The sequence below is a fragment of the Stenella coeruleoalba genome (genome assembly GCF_951394435.1).
Source record: "Stenella coeruleoalba genome assembly, chromosome: 11".
In the NCBI taxonomy this organism is placed as follows: domain Eukaryota; kingdom Metazoa; phylum Chordata; class Mammalia; order Artiodactyla; family Delphinidae; genus Stenella; species Stenella coeruleoalba.
In genome coordinates, this window is record NC_137157.1 from 44,609,061 (window position 1) to 44,629,597 (window position 20,537).

General features: G+C 35.9%; 1 protein-coding gene and 1 long non-coding RNA gene across 3 annotated transcripts in view; one reads left to right on the top strand and one right to left on the bottom strand.

Moving 5' to 3' along the window:
* LOC307194480 overlaps positions 1 to 6,544 on the top strand; it is a 196,246-nt gene extending 189,702 nt beyond the window's left edge. The window contains exon 5 of the long non-coding RNA XR_013830564.1: positions 3,909 to 6,544. This is a non-coding gene — a long non-coding RNA (uncharacterized lncRNA). The remainder of the gene's footprint in view (positions 1 to 3,908) is intronic.
* Positions 1 to 20,537, bottom strand: part of TRHDE (thyrotropin releasing hormone degrading enzyme) — a 398,879-nt gene that overhangs the window by 11,210 nt on the left and 367,132 nt on the right. The window contains exons 16-18 of one of the 2 annotated variants that reach the window (XM_079937605.1): positions 10,541 to 10,708; positions 9,870 to 10,010; positions 3,500 to 3,581 (exon numbers count right to left, since the gene is read on the bottom strand). In XM_079937605.1, coding sequence (XP_079793731.1) covers positions 3,500 to 3,581; positions 9,870 to 10,010; positions 10,541 to 10,708 — 391 coding nt within the window. Of the gene's footprint in view, positions 1 to 3,499; positions 3,582 to 9,869; positions 10,011 to 10,540; positions 10,709 to 15,847; positions 17,102 to 20,537 lie in introns of those variants that run through there. The other variant, XM_079937606.1, reaches the window with a different exon arrangement.

The following is a 20,537-nucleotide window of genomic DNA, read 5'->3' on the forward strand; positions in this document are numbered from 1 at the left end:
TTTTGACCTTTTGACGAGGTAGAAAGCCAGCCTGAACACATGAAGTAAAACTCTTAAGTCTTCCTCAAAGGCAAACTATGGGATTGACTATGAATGTGTTAAGATAGTAGGTCAGATTATCCTGCAAGGGAACTCTCAGTAGAAAATGTAACTGGGGGTTCTCTAGGGATTCTTTCCTTAAATCACTATTTAAGTGCACTAAATACTTCGTTGTGAGCTCACGGAGCTTGGGGTGACTCACATACATCTTACGAGTAGCTTATTCATCAGAACACGAGTGGCCCACTTTCCATAGTTGTCATAAATTGATCTTACGTCTCACACTCCTCCACAACTCTTCTGGCGAACCTGTGGTCAGAGCAGCCATCTGACTGGTCCTGGGGCAGGGTCACAGCACCTTCCAGACCCCTGCCTCACTTTAGAGGCATGGGGTAGATGGAAGGCATTTGGCATTCCAGCCTGCTTATTTTGGCAGCTCTTTGGTAGATGTTCTGCTGCTATTAGTTTTCATTATTGTGCTTCCTAAATATTTATGCCATCTTATGCTTTTATTTGAAAATGTTGCAAGTTTAGACATTTTTATAAAATAACATTTAGTAAGATGTCAGAGTTGCTTGTGTTCCCTGTTCTCCTTAGCATAAAATTTCTAGACATGTTTGTTAATTTCTCTATTAAAAATATTTTAGTATTTAGTACTCTTGATTTAGGGTACTCTAGACCTTAAACATCACAAAATAATTTGTAAAGTGCAGCACACAATATACTCTTAGTAACTATATAAATGAATTGAATTAGCTATTGCCCGATTATGAGGTTTATATTTTCAGCATTAAAACTGTAAATGGGATGTCTGTAACGCACAGGATCTATGTTCTTTTACAACAGTGTTGTATATAAGGTTCAAGAGGCCAAAATAATGAGTGCTGAAGAGGATTGCTGAACGGGCATTAGTATGGAAAAATGGCAAGGGCCTCTGAGGTTCCATGAGGTTGTACTTCCATTTGTTTAAAATTAAGGAGGTGATGTACTGTTTCATGGAGAAATATTGTTCAAATTGCTAGAGCTATGTAATTAGAAGGAAATTGCCAGTTTCAGGTACTAGAATGTAGTTTTGGGGAAGGGACCATAGAACAATGTAAGTGTCTCTGCTGAATGCCCCTAAAGTTGATGGGGATCATTACAATCTCAAATTAGTTTTCAGAATTGATAAAGATGCCAATTCACTTCTGATCTATAAACTTTTGAATATAAGAATACGCTATATCCAAAGGGAGCGTATTGGTTTTTCTGCTTACGAGGCTCATTGGTTATGGGAAAATGAGACTGAAACTTCCTCAGTTCCTTTATATTTATGGAAGGGGGTTATCAGCAATACAAATTAACCCCCCTCCCACCCAACAATAGTGGGCCACAATCCTACAGTCAATGATTAGGTAATAAAAGTATGGAAAAGCCTCAGGCAGCAGTTGGTAAACTGGAAAGTCAGTGCAAGCATCTGTGTCATGAAGGGATTCATCACTCAGGCTACAGAGAGCCTGTATTGTGAAGTTAGCTGCTTTGCAGATAATGGAATAAAAGCCACAGTTGAGTTTCAGTTTTCAAATGGCACCTTTCATTATAGGGGTATCTTGGAACATTTCAAATGGCACTTAAGTGTAAAAACTTAAATATGTAAGTGAAATATGTAAAGCAAAATGGCCATCATATGATAAAATCAATTTAAATGTCCATTTAACAGACGTTTTTCCATGAGCTGGGTATTATACTGAAGCAAGGAAGACATGAAAGACAGAGTTAGAGAACAGAAGAGGGCGAGAGAACAGGAGAGAGGCAAGGGGAGAGGAAGATGGCAGAAGGAAGGGAGCTAAAAGGAGGGAAGGGGAGAGGGGAGGAGAGGAGAGATCTTTCACTTCTGAGTTCACTTCAATGACTGCACAGGTTGTCACTAAACGAGTCTTTCATTCCGATTATTGAATGTAAAATCAAAGAATTAAAACTACTTCATTTAAATACATAAACTCATTAGCTTAATTGTTCTTTCTTTCTCTTTCCTATGGATATGAAAGAATTCCTTCCCTTTTAGCGTCCTTTATTAAAAATAAAAAATATAGTAAAGGGCTTCCCTGGTGGCACAGTGGTTGAGAGTCTGCCTGCTGATGCAGGGGACACGGGTTCGTGCCCTGGTCCGGGAAGATCCCACGTGCCGCGGAGCGGCTGGCCCCATTAGCCATGGCCGCTGAGCCTGTGCATCCGGAGCCTGTGCTCCGCAATGGGAGAGGCCACAACAGTGAGAGGCCCGCATACCGCAAAAAATAAATAAATAAATATAGTAAAACATGTGCTAGGGCTTTCAAATTCTTCAGCATTGGGAACACACATAGGGAAAATTGAGTTTCAAATCATCAATCAGAGACTTAGCTTAGCTTAGCTCATGGTGTGAAAGAATCCAAGTGAGTGCGTGGGGGATGACCATACAAAATTGGACAATATTAGGAGATGTTAGGGTTGGTGCCAGGGTGGATGCTTCTGGGAGAATCCTGCTCAATGGGATGAGCTCTGGGTCACAGCATAGGGCATTCTGTCAGTGAAAACTGAGGAAACTGTGATTCTCAATGCCAAATCTCAGCTATATTTTATAATGGAGTTGAGCAGCAGACTAAAAAGCAATAAATGTTTGAAGCCCAACTCATTTTAATCAGTCAAATATTTTGCTCCTTCCTCCTACCTACTTATCCCACCCCCCATTTCATGCCCCTAACTATTAGAAATGTGAATTAATGGTCACAAAACTAGCTGGTTTAAATTTCCAGAGACATAAAACAGAGAAAAAAGAAAATGTTAGATACTCTGCAAACTGGACACTAGTCCTTAAAAAATAAGTTCAGTTTCATCAATGAAATTCACTTGTGATTGTATCCAGCAGAATTTTAAACGAACTATTAATATATGTTGCCAGATACACTTCCATCCAAATGTATGAATTTATTCCATTTAACAAACCAAATAGCATGAAGCATTATTACCATATCCAATTATCATTCTTTGTGTAGAACGGACCACAAAGTAATGAATCTCAACTTCTGTACCTCAATAGCAACCTTGGTCCTCTGTATCCAAATACTGAGTCATTGTGACAGGATAGTTTTTTTTGTTCCAAGGATCCCAAACTGGGTTCACAGAATCAATAGAGGGGTAGCTGATTGGATCAAATATTTCTGGAGTGTATTTGGAGTCTCCCAACTTGAGAATCATTGCATTCAAGCACCTCTCACGGGAATTTAATATTAAATACTAATATGTTAGAAATACCTTTGCAAATAATGAATGGCGTAAAGTCTTTAGCATGGGTGGGTGTGTGTGTGTGTGTGTGTGTGTGTGTGTGCACGCGCATGCGCTTCAAAGGAATGGGTATGACTATTGGAAAGAAATGTTTGAAGTAAATGTGTAATTTCTTATGTTTATAAAAGAAAGGCATTAGAACTCATCTTAAAATATTTACCTCTTTCAGTTCACCTTCAGTATTAAGAAATTCTGTAACTCCACTGATAAGTTTGGAATTCAAAAACAATGCTTCTCCATACCTTGAAAGATTAGAAAAAGTCTTAATGTTAAAGCAGGCAGTAAATTAGGAAATACTACTATGCATATTTTTTAAGAATCCTTCTCAAGGGCTCCAAGTGACCTGTGTTGTCTTAGTGCCATTCGAGGCCACTTCCCTAGGGAGTCAGGGAGGTGCAAAGAGCTGTGGCTATGGGATGCCATCAAATGCATCCTGATTTGGCGCACAGTGTTTCAAAGAGGTCTAAAGAGAGCCCTCCAAAATTATATTTAGGAATTACTATTATATTTCCAATAAAAAGCCAGAGAAAGAAACATTTTAAAACTTTCAATTTTTTTTTTTTTTTTAGGTCACACCCCGTGGCTTGCGGGATCTTAGTTCCCTGACCAGGGATCGAACACTGCAGTGGAAGCACAGAGTTCCCAGCCACTGGACTGGCAAGGAATTCACTAAAAGTTTTAATTTTAAAGCAACCTTGATCACTGTAAGGAAGAAGGATCTTACGAAAAGAAATAGAACTGCAGGAAAAACTTGGGTATTAGCAGTAAGTCACACAGATCGTTTGGTCTGGTCAGTCAGAATTGACATCGGCATTATCCTTTTTCATTCCTAGAAACTGAGCCAGATTTCTCAAAACATCAGCATTTTCTCATGTGAGTTTTAAAATAAAACATCAAATTGTTCACTTGAATGTCATCATCTTTGTACCACAAGCATAATTACTTGACTCATGACCCAAGGCAAAGAACACTATGTATCCGTGAGTTGGAAAGATTTCTCATTTCCTTTATTGTCTACTGTGTTAAAGGTACCTATCACAGGTTATCATACTCTTTGAAATAAAAAAAGCACACTAGACTAAATGGAGGCAGGATCAAGATGGCTGCGTAGAAAGACCCTGAACTCACCTCCTCCTATGACATGCCCATAATACAACTATATAAAGAACTTGAGAACAAATTATGTATCCATTCATGATAAAATCCCTCAACAAATTGGTATAAAGGGAACATACATAAACATAATAAAGGTCATATATGACAAGCCCACAGTTAACAGCGTACTCAATGGTGAAAAATGAAAGCATTTCCTCTAAGATCAGGAACAAGTCAAGGATGCCCATTCTCGCTACTTTTATTCAACATAGTATTGGAAGTTCTTGCCACAGCAAATAGACAAGACAAAGAAATAAAAAGAATCCAAAGTGAAAAGGAAGCAGTAAAACTTTCACTGTTTGCCGATGACATTATACTATATGGAAAACCCTAAAGACTCCACAAAAACAAACAAACAAACAAAACCTATTAGGCTAAATGAATTCAATAAAGTTGCAAAAACAAAATTAATATACAGAAATCAGCTGCATTTCTATACACTAATACTGAATTATCAGAAAGAAAAGTCAAGAAAACAACTCCATTTACAACTGCATCGAAAAGAATAAAATATCTGGGAATAAATTTAACCAAGGAACATGAAAGACCAGGTACTCTGAAAACTATGAAACACTGATGAAAGAAGTTAAATGCAACATAATTAAATGGAAAGATATACAGTGCTATGTATCAGAAGAATTAATACTGTTAAAATGTGCATACTATCTAAAGCAATCTACAGATCCAGTGCAATCCCCATCAAAATACCAAAGGCATTTTTCACAGAATTAGAACAAATAATCCTAAAATCTGTGTGGAACCACGAAAGACCTTGAATTGTCAAAGCAATCTTGAGAAAGAAGAACAACACTAGAGGTATCACACACCCTAACCTCAAACTATACCACAAAGGTATAGTAATAAAAACATATGGTACTGGCACAAAAGCAGACACGTGGATCAGTGGAAAAGAAATAAATCCATGTACATCTGGTCAATTAATTTGTGACAAAGGCAGCAAGAATATACAATGGGGGAAAACCAGTCTCTTGAATAAATAGTATTGGAAAACTAGACAACTATATATAAAAAAATGAAAGTGGACTATGTTCTTATACCATATACAAAAATAAATTCAAAATGGATTAAAGACTTAAATCTAAGAGCTGAAACCATAAAACTCTTAGAAGAAAACATACACTCTTTGACATAAGTCTTGGCAATATTTTTTGGATCTGTCTCCTCATGGAAGGTCAACAAAAGCAAAAATAAACAAATAGGGCCACATCAAACTAAAAAGCTTTGGCACAGAAAAGGAAATCATCAACAAATGAATAGGCAATCTACTGAATGGGAGAAGATATTTGCAAATGATATGCTTGATTATGGGATAATATCCAAAATACATAAAGAACTTATAAAACTCAATATAAAAAAAACCCATTTAAAAAATGGGCAGAGGACTTGAATAGACATTCTTCCACAGAAGACATACAGATGGCCAACAGGTACAAGAAAACATGCTCAACATTGCTAATCATCAGGGAAATGCAAATCAAAACCACAATGAGATATCACTTCACACCTGTCAGAATGACTGTCAACAAAAAATAAAGAAATACCAAGTGTTGGTGAGTACATGGAGAAAAGGGAACCCTCATGCACTGCTGAGGGCAATTTAAATTGGTACAGCCTCTATGGAAAACAGTATGGAGGTTCCTCAAAAAAATGAGAAAACAGAACTATCATACGATCCAGCAATTCCACTCAGGCGTATTTTTCCAAAGAAAACAAAAACACTAATTGGAAAAGATACAAGCCCTTGTGTTCACTGTGGCATTATTTACAATAGCCAAGAAATGGAAGCAGCCTAAGTGTCTATTAACAGATGAAAGGATAAAGAAGATGTGGCATTTATATATACAATGGGATATGACTCAGACAAGACAAACAAACAAACAAGGAATCTTGCCATTTATAACAAGGATGGACCTAGACGGTATTATGCTACCTGAAATAAGTCAGATAGAGCAAAACAAATATTGTATGTTTTCAGTTATATGTGGAATCTAAGAAAAAAACAAATGAAAAAATATAACAAAGCAGAAACAGCGCCACAGATACAGAGAACTAGTGGTTGTCAGAGGGGAGCAGGGTGGAGTGAAGTGAAGGGGATTAAGAGGTACAAATACGAGTTATAGGGCTTCCCTGGTGGCACAGTGGTTGAGAGTCCGCCTGCCGATGCAGGGGATGCGGGTTCGTGCCCCGGTCTGGGAAGATCCCATATGCTGCGGAGCGGCTGGGCCCGTGAGCCGTGGCCGCTGAGCCTGTGCGTCCAGAGCCTGTGCTCCACAGCAGGAGAGGCCACAACAGTGAGAGTTCCGCGTACCGCAAGAAAAAAAAAAAAAGAGGTACAAATACTAGTTCTAAAACAAATAAGTCACATGGATATAATGTACAGCACAGGGAATGTCAATAATAATTTAATAACATTGTATGGTGTGTAACTTATAAAACTATGGAATCACTATGTTTTACACCTGAACTGTATTGTAAATGAACTACATTTCAATAAAAAAAAAAAAAAAAAACTAAAAGTACTCTAAAGATAAGATTATGAGTTTTTGAAAGCAGAGGTCCAGTCATCACTACAAGAGGTTTTCTAATGCTGTTCTTACCTGTGGGAACTTAAGTAATTTACCTTCTGGAACCTCAGTTTTCTCATCTGTAAAATGAGGGGAGCTAAACTGTATGACCATCATAATTTGCTGTAATTCTAACACTGAACTATTCCATGGGAAAAGTTATATCAATAAAATAAAATAAACCAACATTAATAATAATATAAGTAATCATTAGTGATCAATATGTGGTTACAGAAATGGCCTACTCTACAGGAATAAGAATAATTCTTCAAAGAGTGTTTTGCTTATACTTTGCTTGCAGTTATGTGAAGAAGAAAAAGGCACAATCCTTTCCTTGAAGGTAATATACTATGTAGTATTGTAAACAGATCATTCCCCATTATTGTGGCTAACTGTGGTGAAAATAAAATTATACAGCGTTCAGAGAAATTCTCTTTAGCTGTGGGGTCTTCAGAAAGGCTTCCAGGAGATGATGCCAGATAGATTAAGTATGGAGTAGTTCCAAATATCAAGGAAGATAGTAATTTTAGGCAGAGAGCCAACATAAACAAAGGCAAGGAGGTGTGAAACAACATGGTGTATGCCGACGACTACATGCATTTGGTATTGAGTGTATAAATTGTGAGGCTGAGGATAATAGAATAAGAGGTAGAAGGGTTAGGAAGAGCGGAACTTAGATTTTCAGTGTGGCACAGTATTGAAGGTTTTACAGCAGGAAAATATCATTTTTGCCTTTCAGAGAGATTCTTGGGACAAAGGGAAGAGGTATGTGTGTGAGTGTGTGTGTGAGATTGTGTATGTGTGTGTATGTGTGAGTGTGTGTGAGTGTGTGTATGTGTGTGGTGCTGGTGGTGGTAGATGTAAATATAAAGGCAGGAGACAGAAGGCTATTGTTAAGAGTACTGGCAAGAGATAAGAACCTTCACTAGGGCAGTGGTAGCAGGAAAGAGAGGAAGAATTCAAGAAACATGAAACATTTAGGAATTGTTAAATTATAAGACCTCAAGCCTAATTGTTACATATGTCAAGGGAAAGGGACAACCATATGTAGATTTCCAGGTGCCTGGCTTGAGCAACTGGTGGATGACCATATATTTACTGAGAAAAGGAAGATAAAAGGAAAATGACGATTTACCCCAGTAGGGGATTCAACAAGAAACTGTCTATCATAGGGTGAAGCTTAGGTGAAATGCCTGAGTTAGAGATGTAGATTTGGGAATGATTCAAGCCACGAGATTTGATGGCAACTAAAACTAGGGAGAATCTGCAGGGCAGGAAGCAAGGAGAACCTTGGACAGTTTCCCCATGAACTTTCAGGTTCAAAGATCGACAGAGGAGTAGAAGATGAAGGAGACAATCCTATTTGTCAGGATAAACGCTGCCCTGTCTGTAGAAATGCTGAAGCGTCAATCTTTCTACCTTTTTTTTTTTTTTTAAGTAACAGACTTTAGTTTTAGAGCAGTTTTAGGTTTACAGAAAAATTGAGCATAAAGTTGAGTTTCTAAATGCCTCTTCCTCCCTCTTCAGAGTTTTCCCTGTTATTAATGTTCAGTTAATAAAACAAAGAGGTCATTAGACTGAGGTGCTTTTAATGCTGTCTCAGTCTTTCTACGTTTTGATTAGAGATCATGGACTCTCAGTGAAACAAAACAGGCGTATCAGGAACCAAACATTTTTTGGTAGGGACTATAAACTATATATGCATTACACTGAGCTCTGATCTACAAAACCATTCCCTAAAGAAACTGTTTATTTGGTAGATATCTGATACTTTTTAAAGTGAAATACTTGTTTATATATATATTAATTCCACCTTGTGTCTGACTATTCATTATACTATGTGCGTGACAGCAAAGCAAGCTCTAATCTTTCAAACATTCCAATTTCTGAGCTGAAAATACTAGGGAAAAGAATGTGCTTTCTAGGAGTATCAGTGCTTTCTAACAATGAAATATTTATAGACAGAAATATGTTTTAATATGACACATCCATTCAAATTGAACTTATTATACAAGGTCAACCAATAAAAATGTGCTTTTAAAAAATAAAGTTTATACACCAGTTTTTAAGAGATAGAACAGTAGGTATGTTGTCTGGGGACATTTAAGTTGGAGAACATGCAGCATTTACATGCTCTATGATGAATTTAATTTTAAAATACCATAGAGATTATCAGAGTAATAAATTAACATTTATTATAATATATTTAAATACATAACGAAATATTTTCCAAAATTGAGGCTGAATTCTCAACATGAAGCAAGATGGCTCAGGAATAAATTCTACTGCAACTAGAATTATAAAGCCATTCAAATATTCCTTCTCGATATCATGGTTTTATTTCAGGTGTTTTATGATATTTATATTTTTAAAAGAATTTAAACAATTCTACAGAAGTAATTGAAGTTTTCTTGTTATAATACCATTACATATGATTCATAAATCATTTTTTTCTACAACACACTCAGGATATAGGGTTTTAATGATGATTCCTTCAACCTAAGACAGTTTGATAGATCTTCCAGGAAAGCTGCAATGCTAAACCTTTTCACTCTGCACATTTCCATATATAATTGTGGTTATCAATCTTTAATAAATGAATAATGTTATAGAACTGTTAAATTAATTCTGAGTTTCACAAGAGTGGCAACACCCATCTTGGCTGACTACTTCAAAATCTAATTCTATTATCTGGACCTTGGTTCTACCACAAAAAGTAGGGCTTTTATCTCTCATATGTCACCTTTGATTTACTCACTCCAGTATGAATGATTGAAATCTTATTTTTACCTGGTATTTAATATCTTCCATTTATCTCGAAAAAATTTCCAGGCAAGGTCTCGGCCATGTGGATTTCGAGCTACATGGATTATCACATCAATTGCATCTTGATCCAGCACCACTTCAGAATTCAGTGATAGATTTAGAAGCCTTTAAGGATAGAATTGTGGGGAAATTTTTAGTCCAATAACAAAGATTTCTTATAAAATTACCAAAATTACATGATTTAATTTATCACAGTCTTCAACGAATAGTCCAGTGTAAACTTTACTAAAAAAATTTTATCAATAGAACAATTTTGTTTTTATAAAAGGAGGAAGATCAAATTCATAGTATTGTAATTAATATATTAAAGTCAGAACAATCTTGTGGGTGGAGAAATCACAGTTTTCGTTTGATGATGCAAACTCACTTTAAAAATTCTTTTTAATGCTTCTTTTTATAATGAAATATTGTCTTACATATATATGAAAAAACATATAAAATAATTAGTTAGAAACTAAGGTATACCTTTCAAATCAACAAGCTTTAGTCATATTAATACGGCAGTTTTCCTTAGCTCTAGAAAGATAAATTTTAGAGTAACTAGCATGTATTTAAGGAAATAAAAACAAGTTCAGTACAGTCTGATTAACAGAGAATACTCTCATTACACGAATTTTAAAAATTAATTGACCCACCTATTTAATAAATTCCTGTCATCACTGCAAGTTAAGGCTTCCAGTAATATTTTCTTTTCAGAAACGGCCGTGGTGGAGTGGAATTTCATCCATATGAATTCCCAGACATCCTCATCTAGTAGTGAAACTCCTGTACAGTAGACGATGTCTCTAACGTTTAGTGGTATTCTAAAGAAGCAACCCATGGTGGTTTTCCGTTAATTAAAAGCTTCATAGTATTGAAAATAAAGACAGATGCTGCTCTACTAGTCAGTTTTTAAAAAGATGGTTTTGTTAATTAGATTTACCTGAAAGAGAATAAGTCTATATAGTAACAATATTCAAAAATATTCCCAACTAAATGAATAAAATAATGTATTTTATTTAAAGATAGTTTTGAATGAAATTTTTTCCACTCTTGGAACTATGTAAGCAAGAATCATAAACAACAAGAACAACAAGAACATAAAGCCTTAAAAAAATAGAAACAGGGTGCCTTATATTTCCACCAACATTCATATATTTATCAATCAAAACTTTTGCTCTCAGAATTGTTAGACCCAAGAACCACGAGAAAGCAGTGGATGAAGAGACTGACTAATCTGGATAAAACAGAAACATCTCCTAAATTCTTAGCCAATTTTTTCTAAAATTATTTTTCTCAAATAGCTCTCCAAATTTTGGAACCTAGAAGATTACTAATGTAGATAATAAACAGATAAAACATAAGTAGTAAATTTTGAGAAAGTAAATGTTACAGTGGGAAACTGTTACTCGATTTAATTAATCTTGGCTATTTATAAGCTGCAATTCTCATGTATACTCCGCCGTGGCAATTTTTTACTAAATATTGTTCTTTCACATTTTGATATATACCCCACATTTAAACTCTTAAAGAACACTCAAAAAAAAAAAAAAAAAAAAAGAACACTCCAATATCTTAAAAAATTAAAAATGCATTTCTGCTTTGTATAATATTTAGTAATCTATTATTAAAATTTCTCATTTATAATTTGAATGTGGTTAATAATAAGAAATGTTTTCTCTGGATAACAAGATGAAACAATCCCTTTTAAATATTTAAGACTTTGATGGTTAAAACATTGCTTTGGTTAATGGAGTATTTGGAAAACAGGAGGAAGCGTCTGAATGACTACCAATAGGATGATCTTCATCTTATTCTGTTAAGCAGCTAAGTAGGTCTACAATCAGGATATTGAAGATTGTGTATCAGGATACCAAATGTGTAGAGTTGTTAGTACCATCATACAAAATTCCCAGTTCCCAGAAATGGCTAAAAGTATATTATTCTGTCTCTTCCTACCAATAATTAAAATGTTTGGAGAATAGTTACTTTAATCTTGCTGACTGAAGCTTTTTTTCCTTTATGGTATTTGAAGGCAAGCATTTTGTTTGTTTGATTGATTTGTTTTGTTTTTGAAGGAACAAAAGGAATATAGACATCAGAAGAAACCAGAAAAGAGCTTCACTTCTTTCTCCTGTCTTCCCTCTCAGCCCTGGAATCCCTTGACGAAAGTACCCATAATAGTCTTCCCAGTGGGTGGTGAAACCTTCTTCTCCCTGCTCTGTTTATGACCAGCTTGCCACACGGCACATCTGAAATCACTAGGGAAAACATTGCCACCATATGTTGAAGAGTCTGTCAGTCCTGATAGATACAACATAATATTACAAAAATGCATCCATCTTTACTAACTGCAATAAGTTAAAATCTTCCTTTAAATCAAGAGCTAGAAAAGAGGATGATTTTTTCCCCTCCAAATATTACAGGCTACAGGGCACAACACTGTATTATTATTGTCATGATTTTGGCCAAGAGATCACTATAAAAATTTGCAAAAACTAACAAGAAAATGTTTACTTAAATCATCAAATCATAGATCAATGCATATTAGACCTAATAGTAACAGCTTACATTCTAAAAAAAATTCCTTAAGCAATTAATATACCAAAGAGTTCAGGGATAGAGCCCACTGAATGAGGTTTGTTACTGTGTATGAAACCAGTCTCAATATCAAGCAGAAAGACATATGGAAATATAGAAAAGGCAAAAAAAGAAAGAAGAAAAAGGAAAAAGAAAAAGGCAGATATTAAACTATGTTCCTTAGAAATAACTTCTGTCATATACGATAGTCATTAGCAACAGTCCATATTTTTGCAGTTCAGTGGTTGCTCCTGGCTGATGCTGAACTGTGTAAAATGCATACACAAATGAATAAATGGGTTGGTCAGTGCCAAGTCCTGGACACCGGCTAAAGGGGCATCAGAGGTAGAAAATACCACTTTTGCACAATACTACATTCCAGGTTACCTGTCTTATTTTATTTCGTCTATACGATAATATCATGATATCTGTATTATAAACTTCATTTTGCAGGAGAGGAAACTGTTCTGAGAGAGGATATTTTGCACTATAACAACAATATAGTAAGTTGAGAATCAGGATGGGCTATACCTGAATGTCTTTCCTATTTCTATCAGCTTAGACATAGCTAATGATGATGAACATAAGATATTAAGATTTCTGTTAGTAGTAATCATCAGTAATTATCACTGAATGCTGATTTTTGTTGTTCCATAAAACGCTATCTTATAGAAAGTAAGAACAACTAAACCCTGGATCTAACTAGTAGGCTGCAGAGTAATACCAGTGCATCCAATCTATAATTCCCTTAGTGCTGAACTGGCCACAGATGTCACTTCTACCTTCTGTTTTTCATTACTTTTTTTTAAGTCCATAGTTTAATCAGTCATCTTTTTTTTTTTTTTTTTGCGGTACGCGGGCCTCTCACGGTTGTGGCCTCTCCTGTTGCGGAGCACAGGCTCCAGACGCGCAGGCTCAGTGGCCATGGCTCACGGGCCCAGCCGCTCCGCGGCATGTGGGATCTTCCCGGACCGGGGCACGAACCCGTGTCCCCTGCATCGGCAGGCGGACTCTCAACCACTGCGCCACCAGGGAAGCCCCCAGTCATCTTTGATAAATATTCAACGGTGGCAAGAATGGTTTTCCAACAATAAGCTTCCGTTCTGTTCACCAGAATCAAAATGACACTTGTTAAAACACAGCCTCTGGCTGACTTAAAGGACATAGGCTGGGGGTGTATTTAAGGAGCTGCTGTGTAGCAAGCTGATCATATACAGAGCAAGGAGAAGAAATCTTGAAAGGGCACCCAGCAATGAAGTGCTGGATGAAATGGCAGACCATCCTGAAGGAATCTAACAAAAGTCCTGGGCAAAGGAGGCTTTTGAAAGCAAAGCTGCCCAGAATAGGGGCAAATTCTGTTTTTGAACTGGCAGCCTCAAACAAGAGAAAGACCACATAATTTGGATGTGCTCTGGAAGAAACTGCAGGTCAAGTTTCAGGCTCATGAGCAGCTGTCCCCCTGTGCATAGCAGATGCGTCAAATTTCACTACTATGAAAATGAGACTTACATATATTTACATATATAATCTGAAACCTGTTGATGGTCCACTGAAAAATAGCCCTTGATCTCAGCTACGAATCCCCAAACTCTCAAGAAAGTAATGGCTATTAGCAGATGCTGGGAGGTACACTTGCTTAAGATTCATAAGGCTCCTTAGAAGAGCAAGGACAGAGCGGATTAGCCGGAAAATACCACTCAGATTTTTCTAGCATCTCCTCCCAACCCACCAACTCCTTATCTTCCTTACTCACCCAGCAGATAAAGAATCAATGTATAGGTCACAAGATTATTTGTACTCATCACTGAAAATAAAACAAGATTGGTGAGCACTGAACTTGCCAAGGGTCCTTGGCTCCTAATGATTTCCATTGTTAATGAAACCCCCTTTTGCTGCTAAATTTGTAAAGATGCGCTAACAACACTTTAGCAAAATGATTGCTCTGGGGACAGTTTAAGATCTCTTTGTATAAACCAAAGTCATCAGGAACAAATGAAAAAGCTCAGTTTTTGTAAAGCATGAGCTGAAAAACCCACAGAACTCACAGTTATGAATAGTGCAAATGAGGCCTATGAGATTCTTGATATTAGGATTACAGGGAGAGAGAATATGGAAATTGTTTATGAAAATGTGAATCCCCCCATGGTCATTTCTTTTTAACTGCTGCCTCAGAAGTAAATCTTTTAGTGGAATTTTATCATGTGGGAAGCTGGTCTCTGCTAGCTGCCTTCCTATAAGATGAATGGGGTAATGCTGAGCCCAAAGGAAGTGCCTTTATCTTTCTAAGGTACTGACTTTGCAGAAATGATTACCTAATTAATGTAACTTCTACTATGTTTTTAATTCTACTCTCATTTTAAATAGCATGATGACAGAGTTCATTTGTATGATAAAAGTTTAAAATTCAGCATAAAAATTCAGTATATCATTTTGGAATAATTTATTTTTTGCATTTTGGTGATATGTTTAACCTTTTCTACCTTGCCAAAAGCAAATGCCTAAAAACTAAAAGCTTTGGAGTAGAAGTTAAAAAATTAAGCAGTGGAAAAATTAAAGGCATGTGTCTTTTACGAAAAATTTTTTACTGAGTTAAATAATAATCGTGAGGTAGTGGGACTAATATTTTAAAACATAGTAAATTGGTAATTATTAAATGGAAACTTGTGAAGTAGATTGGTAAATTAAGATAAATAACAGGAAAATTTCCAAAGATTTTGCTATGAAATTTTTCATTGCTGCATTGTATTTTGAGGTTAAAAATCAGGACTCATTTAAAATAACAATAAAGGACTAGTTTAAGATATAAATAGCAACTAAGAATGATATCATAGATTAATATTTAATGATATGGTAAAATATATTATTTAATATGATGAAATATATTTTTAAGGACAGAGTGTAATATATATATAAATATCACTGTGTTAAGTCTAAAGAAAAACGTTAATGTGTATGTAAAAAGAAAGGCTGGAAAGATAAACAATATTAACAACATTAGCCTCTGGGTTTGGGGATTATAGGTAACTAGTGTTTTTTTTACACACATATTTCAAATTTAATAATTTAATAACGTTTACAGTTACTTTGGAAATAAATAACTACATTTATAAAGATAAAATACTGTTACTTTTAGAATAAAATATATACCAATATAAAAAATTCTGTTGAATAATATATAGAAATAATTCTGATGATACAGTTAAAATATCTCCCAGAGGAAAATTATACTTGCTAAAAGAAAAAAAACACACTATTTTAAAATATAAATTTTGATGCTTAATCATGATATGGGTCTATTTATTTCTAAGCAGGTTCTCAGTAGACGTAATTTGACCAGTAACTGCCTCCAGGACTGGGCAAGTCAAGGTCATTGCTTTGGGCTTTATTTTTAATCCTAATTGGACAAGGGCTAAAATACATGAGTTCTAAGGTCCCTTCCTGCTCTGTTAGTACAAGTGTCTTTTCATTAGTGATTGTATTAACATTGAAATGTGGATTTAATTATTTTCAAAGACAATAAAAAAAATTCTCAAGTCACTGGCCTCTCGAAGAATACCTTTCTTTCTTTCAGTGGCACTACACATGCCATTGATATAGAGTGTGGCACACCATTTAATTAATTTTAATGAACTTGCAGTTCATTTGAAATATAATTTGCCTATTCTAACTAAAAATTGGAAGACAGCTTCGGTTGAGGCTTCCTCACCAATACTCTGTATCTTGCTCTGCCTTATAAGTACAAGCACTCTTACTTCTTTTGGGGCAGACAATCCTAGACTTTGAACTATCAGACTGAAAAATAACCTGCATTTACAAAGGCTGACCCTGTCCATCTTGTCAGCTACCCCCATCTCTCATTCTATCCAGATTTCTTGGTCCCTTGACTGCTGCTAAGAAAGCCATCCTGAATAAAAATGACAGCTGTTTAGAAGGAATGTGTGACTTTTTGCACCTACCTGTCTGTTTCCTCATCTGGAAAATGGGAATCATAATTCCTTACAGGGTTGTTACAATGATTAAATGAAATAATGTTTCATTTGATATTCACATGAAAACGGTGCATATCAAGGGTTCAGTATGGATTTTAGATAAATGTTGTGCATAGCCAAGTACAGGGGACATAGAAAATTGTCTAAATAGGTAGTAATAACATCTCTCCTCCTCATTACTTTTATTACTATTATTATTAGGATGCAGTGCCAACAAATATTCCCATCGTTCCCAAATGAGTTCTGGACTACAAAGAAAGCAAAAATAAAGTTTTTAGACAACCTTGCTAAAAGTGAATGAGTAATTATAAAAGTCACTACAGACACTACATCTCAAGTTTAAGGCATTACAATGAAATACACTTTTATAATTCCACCTAACTTTACTGGTATACTTGTCAATCAAATACACTGCTGAATCTACACAAAAACCCTGGCAACCAAAGGAATATCGTTCCTTAGTATCTCTACAAGGCCCATGGCCAAGGAAGAACAGAATCTCAAGTGAAGTATGCAGTTGGTGAGTGGCTGAAAGAACAGGAGACAGCAACGCTGTCAGCTGGCACCTTTCATGCATCAGCTGGGGCTGCTCTGTTTCTGAAGAGTCTTCTCACTGGTGCCCACACAGCCTGCTCATTCCCACTGAACCTGGAGCACGAAAAAACAAAATACCCTTTGGACCTCAAAACAAAATAGAGTTGGGGAAACCTGGTGGACAATAGACCAACAATATTTAAAATTACTGTGTTCTGAAATGATATTCCAAACCTCTTCACATTTTATTTTTGCATATTTGCTAAGAGGTATATGCTGCTCTTTCCATATGAAAGACAAAGGATTGCTGGGAATGGGTGGGTCATTTTAACTCTTAATATCCCAAATGTATCAAGAGTATATTTTAAGATAGCTGCACTCCTTTTAAATGGCTCTTATAATTAAAGTAAATGTACTTTAAAAGAGACGTTCACTTTGCTTATGCTGAAATAATATATATTACATTATATTTTAAACCTTTAAGTCCCTATATATACAGTAGCTATTATTTCTACTGGCTGGGAAGGGAAAGGGATGGAGAGGGTTAAGTTTCTGGGCTGTTAAGACCACTTCATAAAATATAATTGCTAAAGCATAAGAACAAAAGAAACCAAGTGACTCAGATAGCATTAAAAAGAAGAGGACAAGGGGGCTTCCCTGGTGGCAGTGGTTGAGAGTCCACCTGCCGATGCAGGGGACACGGGTTCGTGCCCCTCCGGGAAGATCCCACATGCCGCAGAGCGGCTGGGCCCGTGAGCCATGGCCACTGAGCCTGCGCGTCCGGAGCCTGTGCTCCGCAGCGGGAGAGGCCACAACAGTGAGAGGCCCGCGTACCGCAAAAAAAAAAAAAAAAAAAAAAAGGACAAGAAGAAGAAGACATCAAAGAAAAAGTAGAAAGAAAGAAAGAACACATGAGACATGTACAGAGTGGCCAAAAAATTCAGAGTAAAAATGACAAAGACAGTCATGACAAAGACCTACAAAAAGGTAAAGGGGAAAAAACACAATGAGAGGAGAATTTGTGACTTGATTTGTTGAAAATTTTTCTTTGGCCTGGATTTTGAACACATTCTACTGAAAAGCCTAGAACAAAGTTATTTAACGTTTCATAACTCAGAACCCTTATGACATCCAGAATCAATTATACCCATAAGACCTCCAAAAAATTGAACTGGTTTATAACAAAGGTAGAAAAATTAAGATATCCATGATGACTCACTTTAAAACAGTGAGCAGCAGACTGCTAGCACAAATAGCTCTAAAAACGTAATTTACAACTTAAGAGGCATACAGTTGTAATAGAAGCTGTGAAATGGCTGATAAATTGCCCTATTTATAGATGCCTGTGTTACAGAGGAGATAAACTGTTTCTGGATAATTGCGTGCCTATTATCCGTGGCTTCCCAACGAATTTCAAACCTGCTCTATCCTGATCCTTGAATATTTAAGCTTCTTCTTCACTTAGCTCAGGTCAGAGCACTGTAAATCTAAGTGCCTCCTATGATATGAAGTCTAAATATAGATGGTGTTTTCTGAATCACAATGATTAGGAATCAGTACTTGTGGTTAACTTTTAAGATGAAAGGTAATGATAGGAACGACACATTAGTTACAAGAGCAAATCCATCGCACTATTCCCATTCAAATCATGATCCAGGCTGAGTGTTTATGAAAACTCCACTGGATGACATAGGGCTCCACCTGAACAAATAAATCTTGTTGCCCAGGAATAACTTACAGCAACAGTCATTGTCTTGAATTCTTCATACAAAGGTTGTCTTGAATTCTTCATACAAAGGTTGAAAATTGCACCAGTTTATTGTATCCATCAAATTACTACATCGACAAATGGGTCTATGCAAATGAGGTTTATCTTCATTTCTAATGCACTGTCAAGGTCACTGTGGTTAATAAGGCTGATTGTACAGCTTGGGAAGAATCAACTACAGCCATTTAGTTAATTCTTTAGGCATAACAAGTAAACTGTCATGAGTAGGCAATAATTAATATACTTTCCTCACTTGAAAGGTCTCCAACTAAAAGATTTTATTTGGCTAAAGTAAACTTTACTATTCTCTGTGTGTGTGTGTTTGTGTCTGTGCATTGAACAAAATGTAATTCTGTATGTTTTGTAATTTTAATTGTTAGATTCACTGCATAAGAAAATGCTGTACTTTTTAAAAATAGAGAAATATTCTTATTCTCATCAAATCCTGGATGTTCTATCGTTTCACTGAAATGCACTTTGATCCTCCTGTGAAAAAGCAGTGAAATCCATGAAAAACTTTATCATACATGTATGTATGCTAAGGAATAAGGATGTATATAATTAAATTTGATAATTAAATATAGTTATAAAAAGTCTAGTCCTGTTACAAGGTAAAATCAAATTACTGATTAAACAAAGAAGCTGGGGTCTGGAGAAAGGGAGAATGGCAAGAGTGGATGAAAAAAGTTACAGAACAAGCTAGAAGGCCAATTTTGCACTGGGAGATAATATAGCTGAGAAAAACATACACTTTAAAAGAGTCAACTCAAACGTTATGACTTTCTGAAATAAGTGAAATGTATGTATGCACATACACATGTAATTGGCAGGTATTGGTCATAACGTTGCATGTGTATAAAGAGAAGGGGAAAACAGTGCACATTGAATGCCTGCACTGTATGTTCGTTTCAGCATAAAATAAGCAAGGTTTGTTTATATATGAAAATAAAAGTCACTTCAATTTTTTCTATTTGGTTTTTTAATTATAGAAAGAACCTCAAGTCACTAGAAAGTAAAACAAAAACAAAAAACCTCTTTCTAAATATTTAGATGTGAAGGGATTCTGAAACACGAGAATGGGTCCTTTGCTGTGAATTTTAGGAATATCTCTATATATTATTCTATCTTCATGCGATAGGCCACTCCCATCTTTTTTTCCTACACAAGTAAGAAAATAATATTCTGAGGAATCATGATATTAATTATGTCTGCATTTTATGAGGAACAAGAAGAACCTCCCTTCTCAGTATCTTCTTTTATTCCTCCATTTCATGATGAAAATCTTAAGTAAGAACAGGGTGAAGTTAGCGAAAGTTAGAAGTCTTATTTGCTATCTATTGGTAGCACTCCATGAAATCTCATCAGCACAATACAAAATATTATGTACCAAGTTTTGATTGCAAGGCAGAGGCTAAAGTTGTGTGTATTAGTTTCGTATGGCTGCCATAACAAATTACCACAAACTTGGTTGCTTAAAGCAACAGAAATTTATTCTCTCACAGTTCTTATGGCCAGAAGTCCAAAATCAAGGTGTCAGCAGGCTGCTTTCTCCTGCAGATTCTGAGGAATCTGTTCCATGCCTCTCTCCTAGCTTCTGGTGGATCTGGCAATCCTTCGCATTCCTTGGCTTATAAATGCATAACTTCAATATCTACCTCTGTCTTCACATGAATTTCCCTCTGTGATTCTCTGTTCTTTCTCTTCTGTCTCTGATATGGACACTCAACATTGGACTTAGGGCGCACCCTAAATCCATGCAGTCTCATCTCAGAATCATTAATT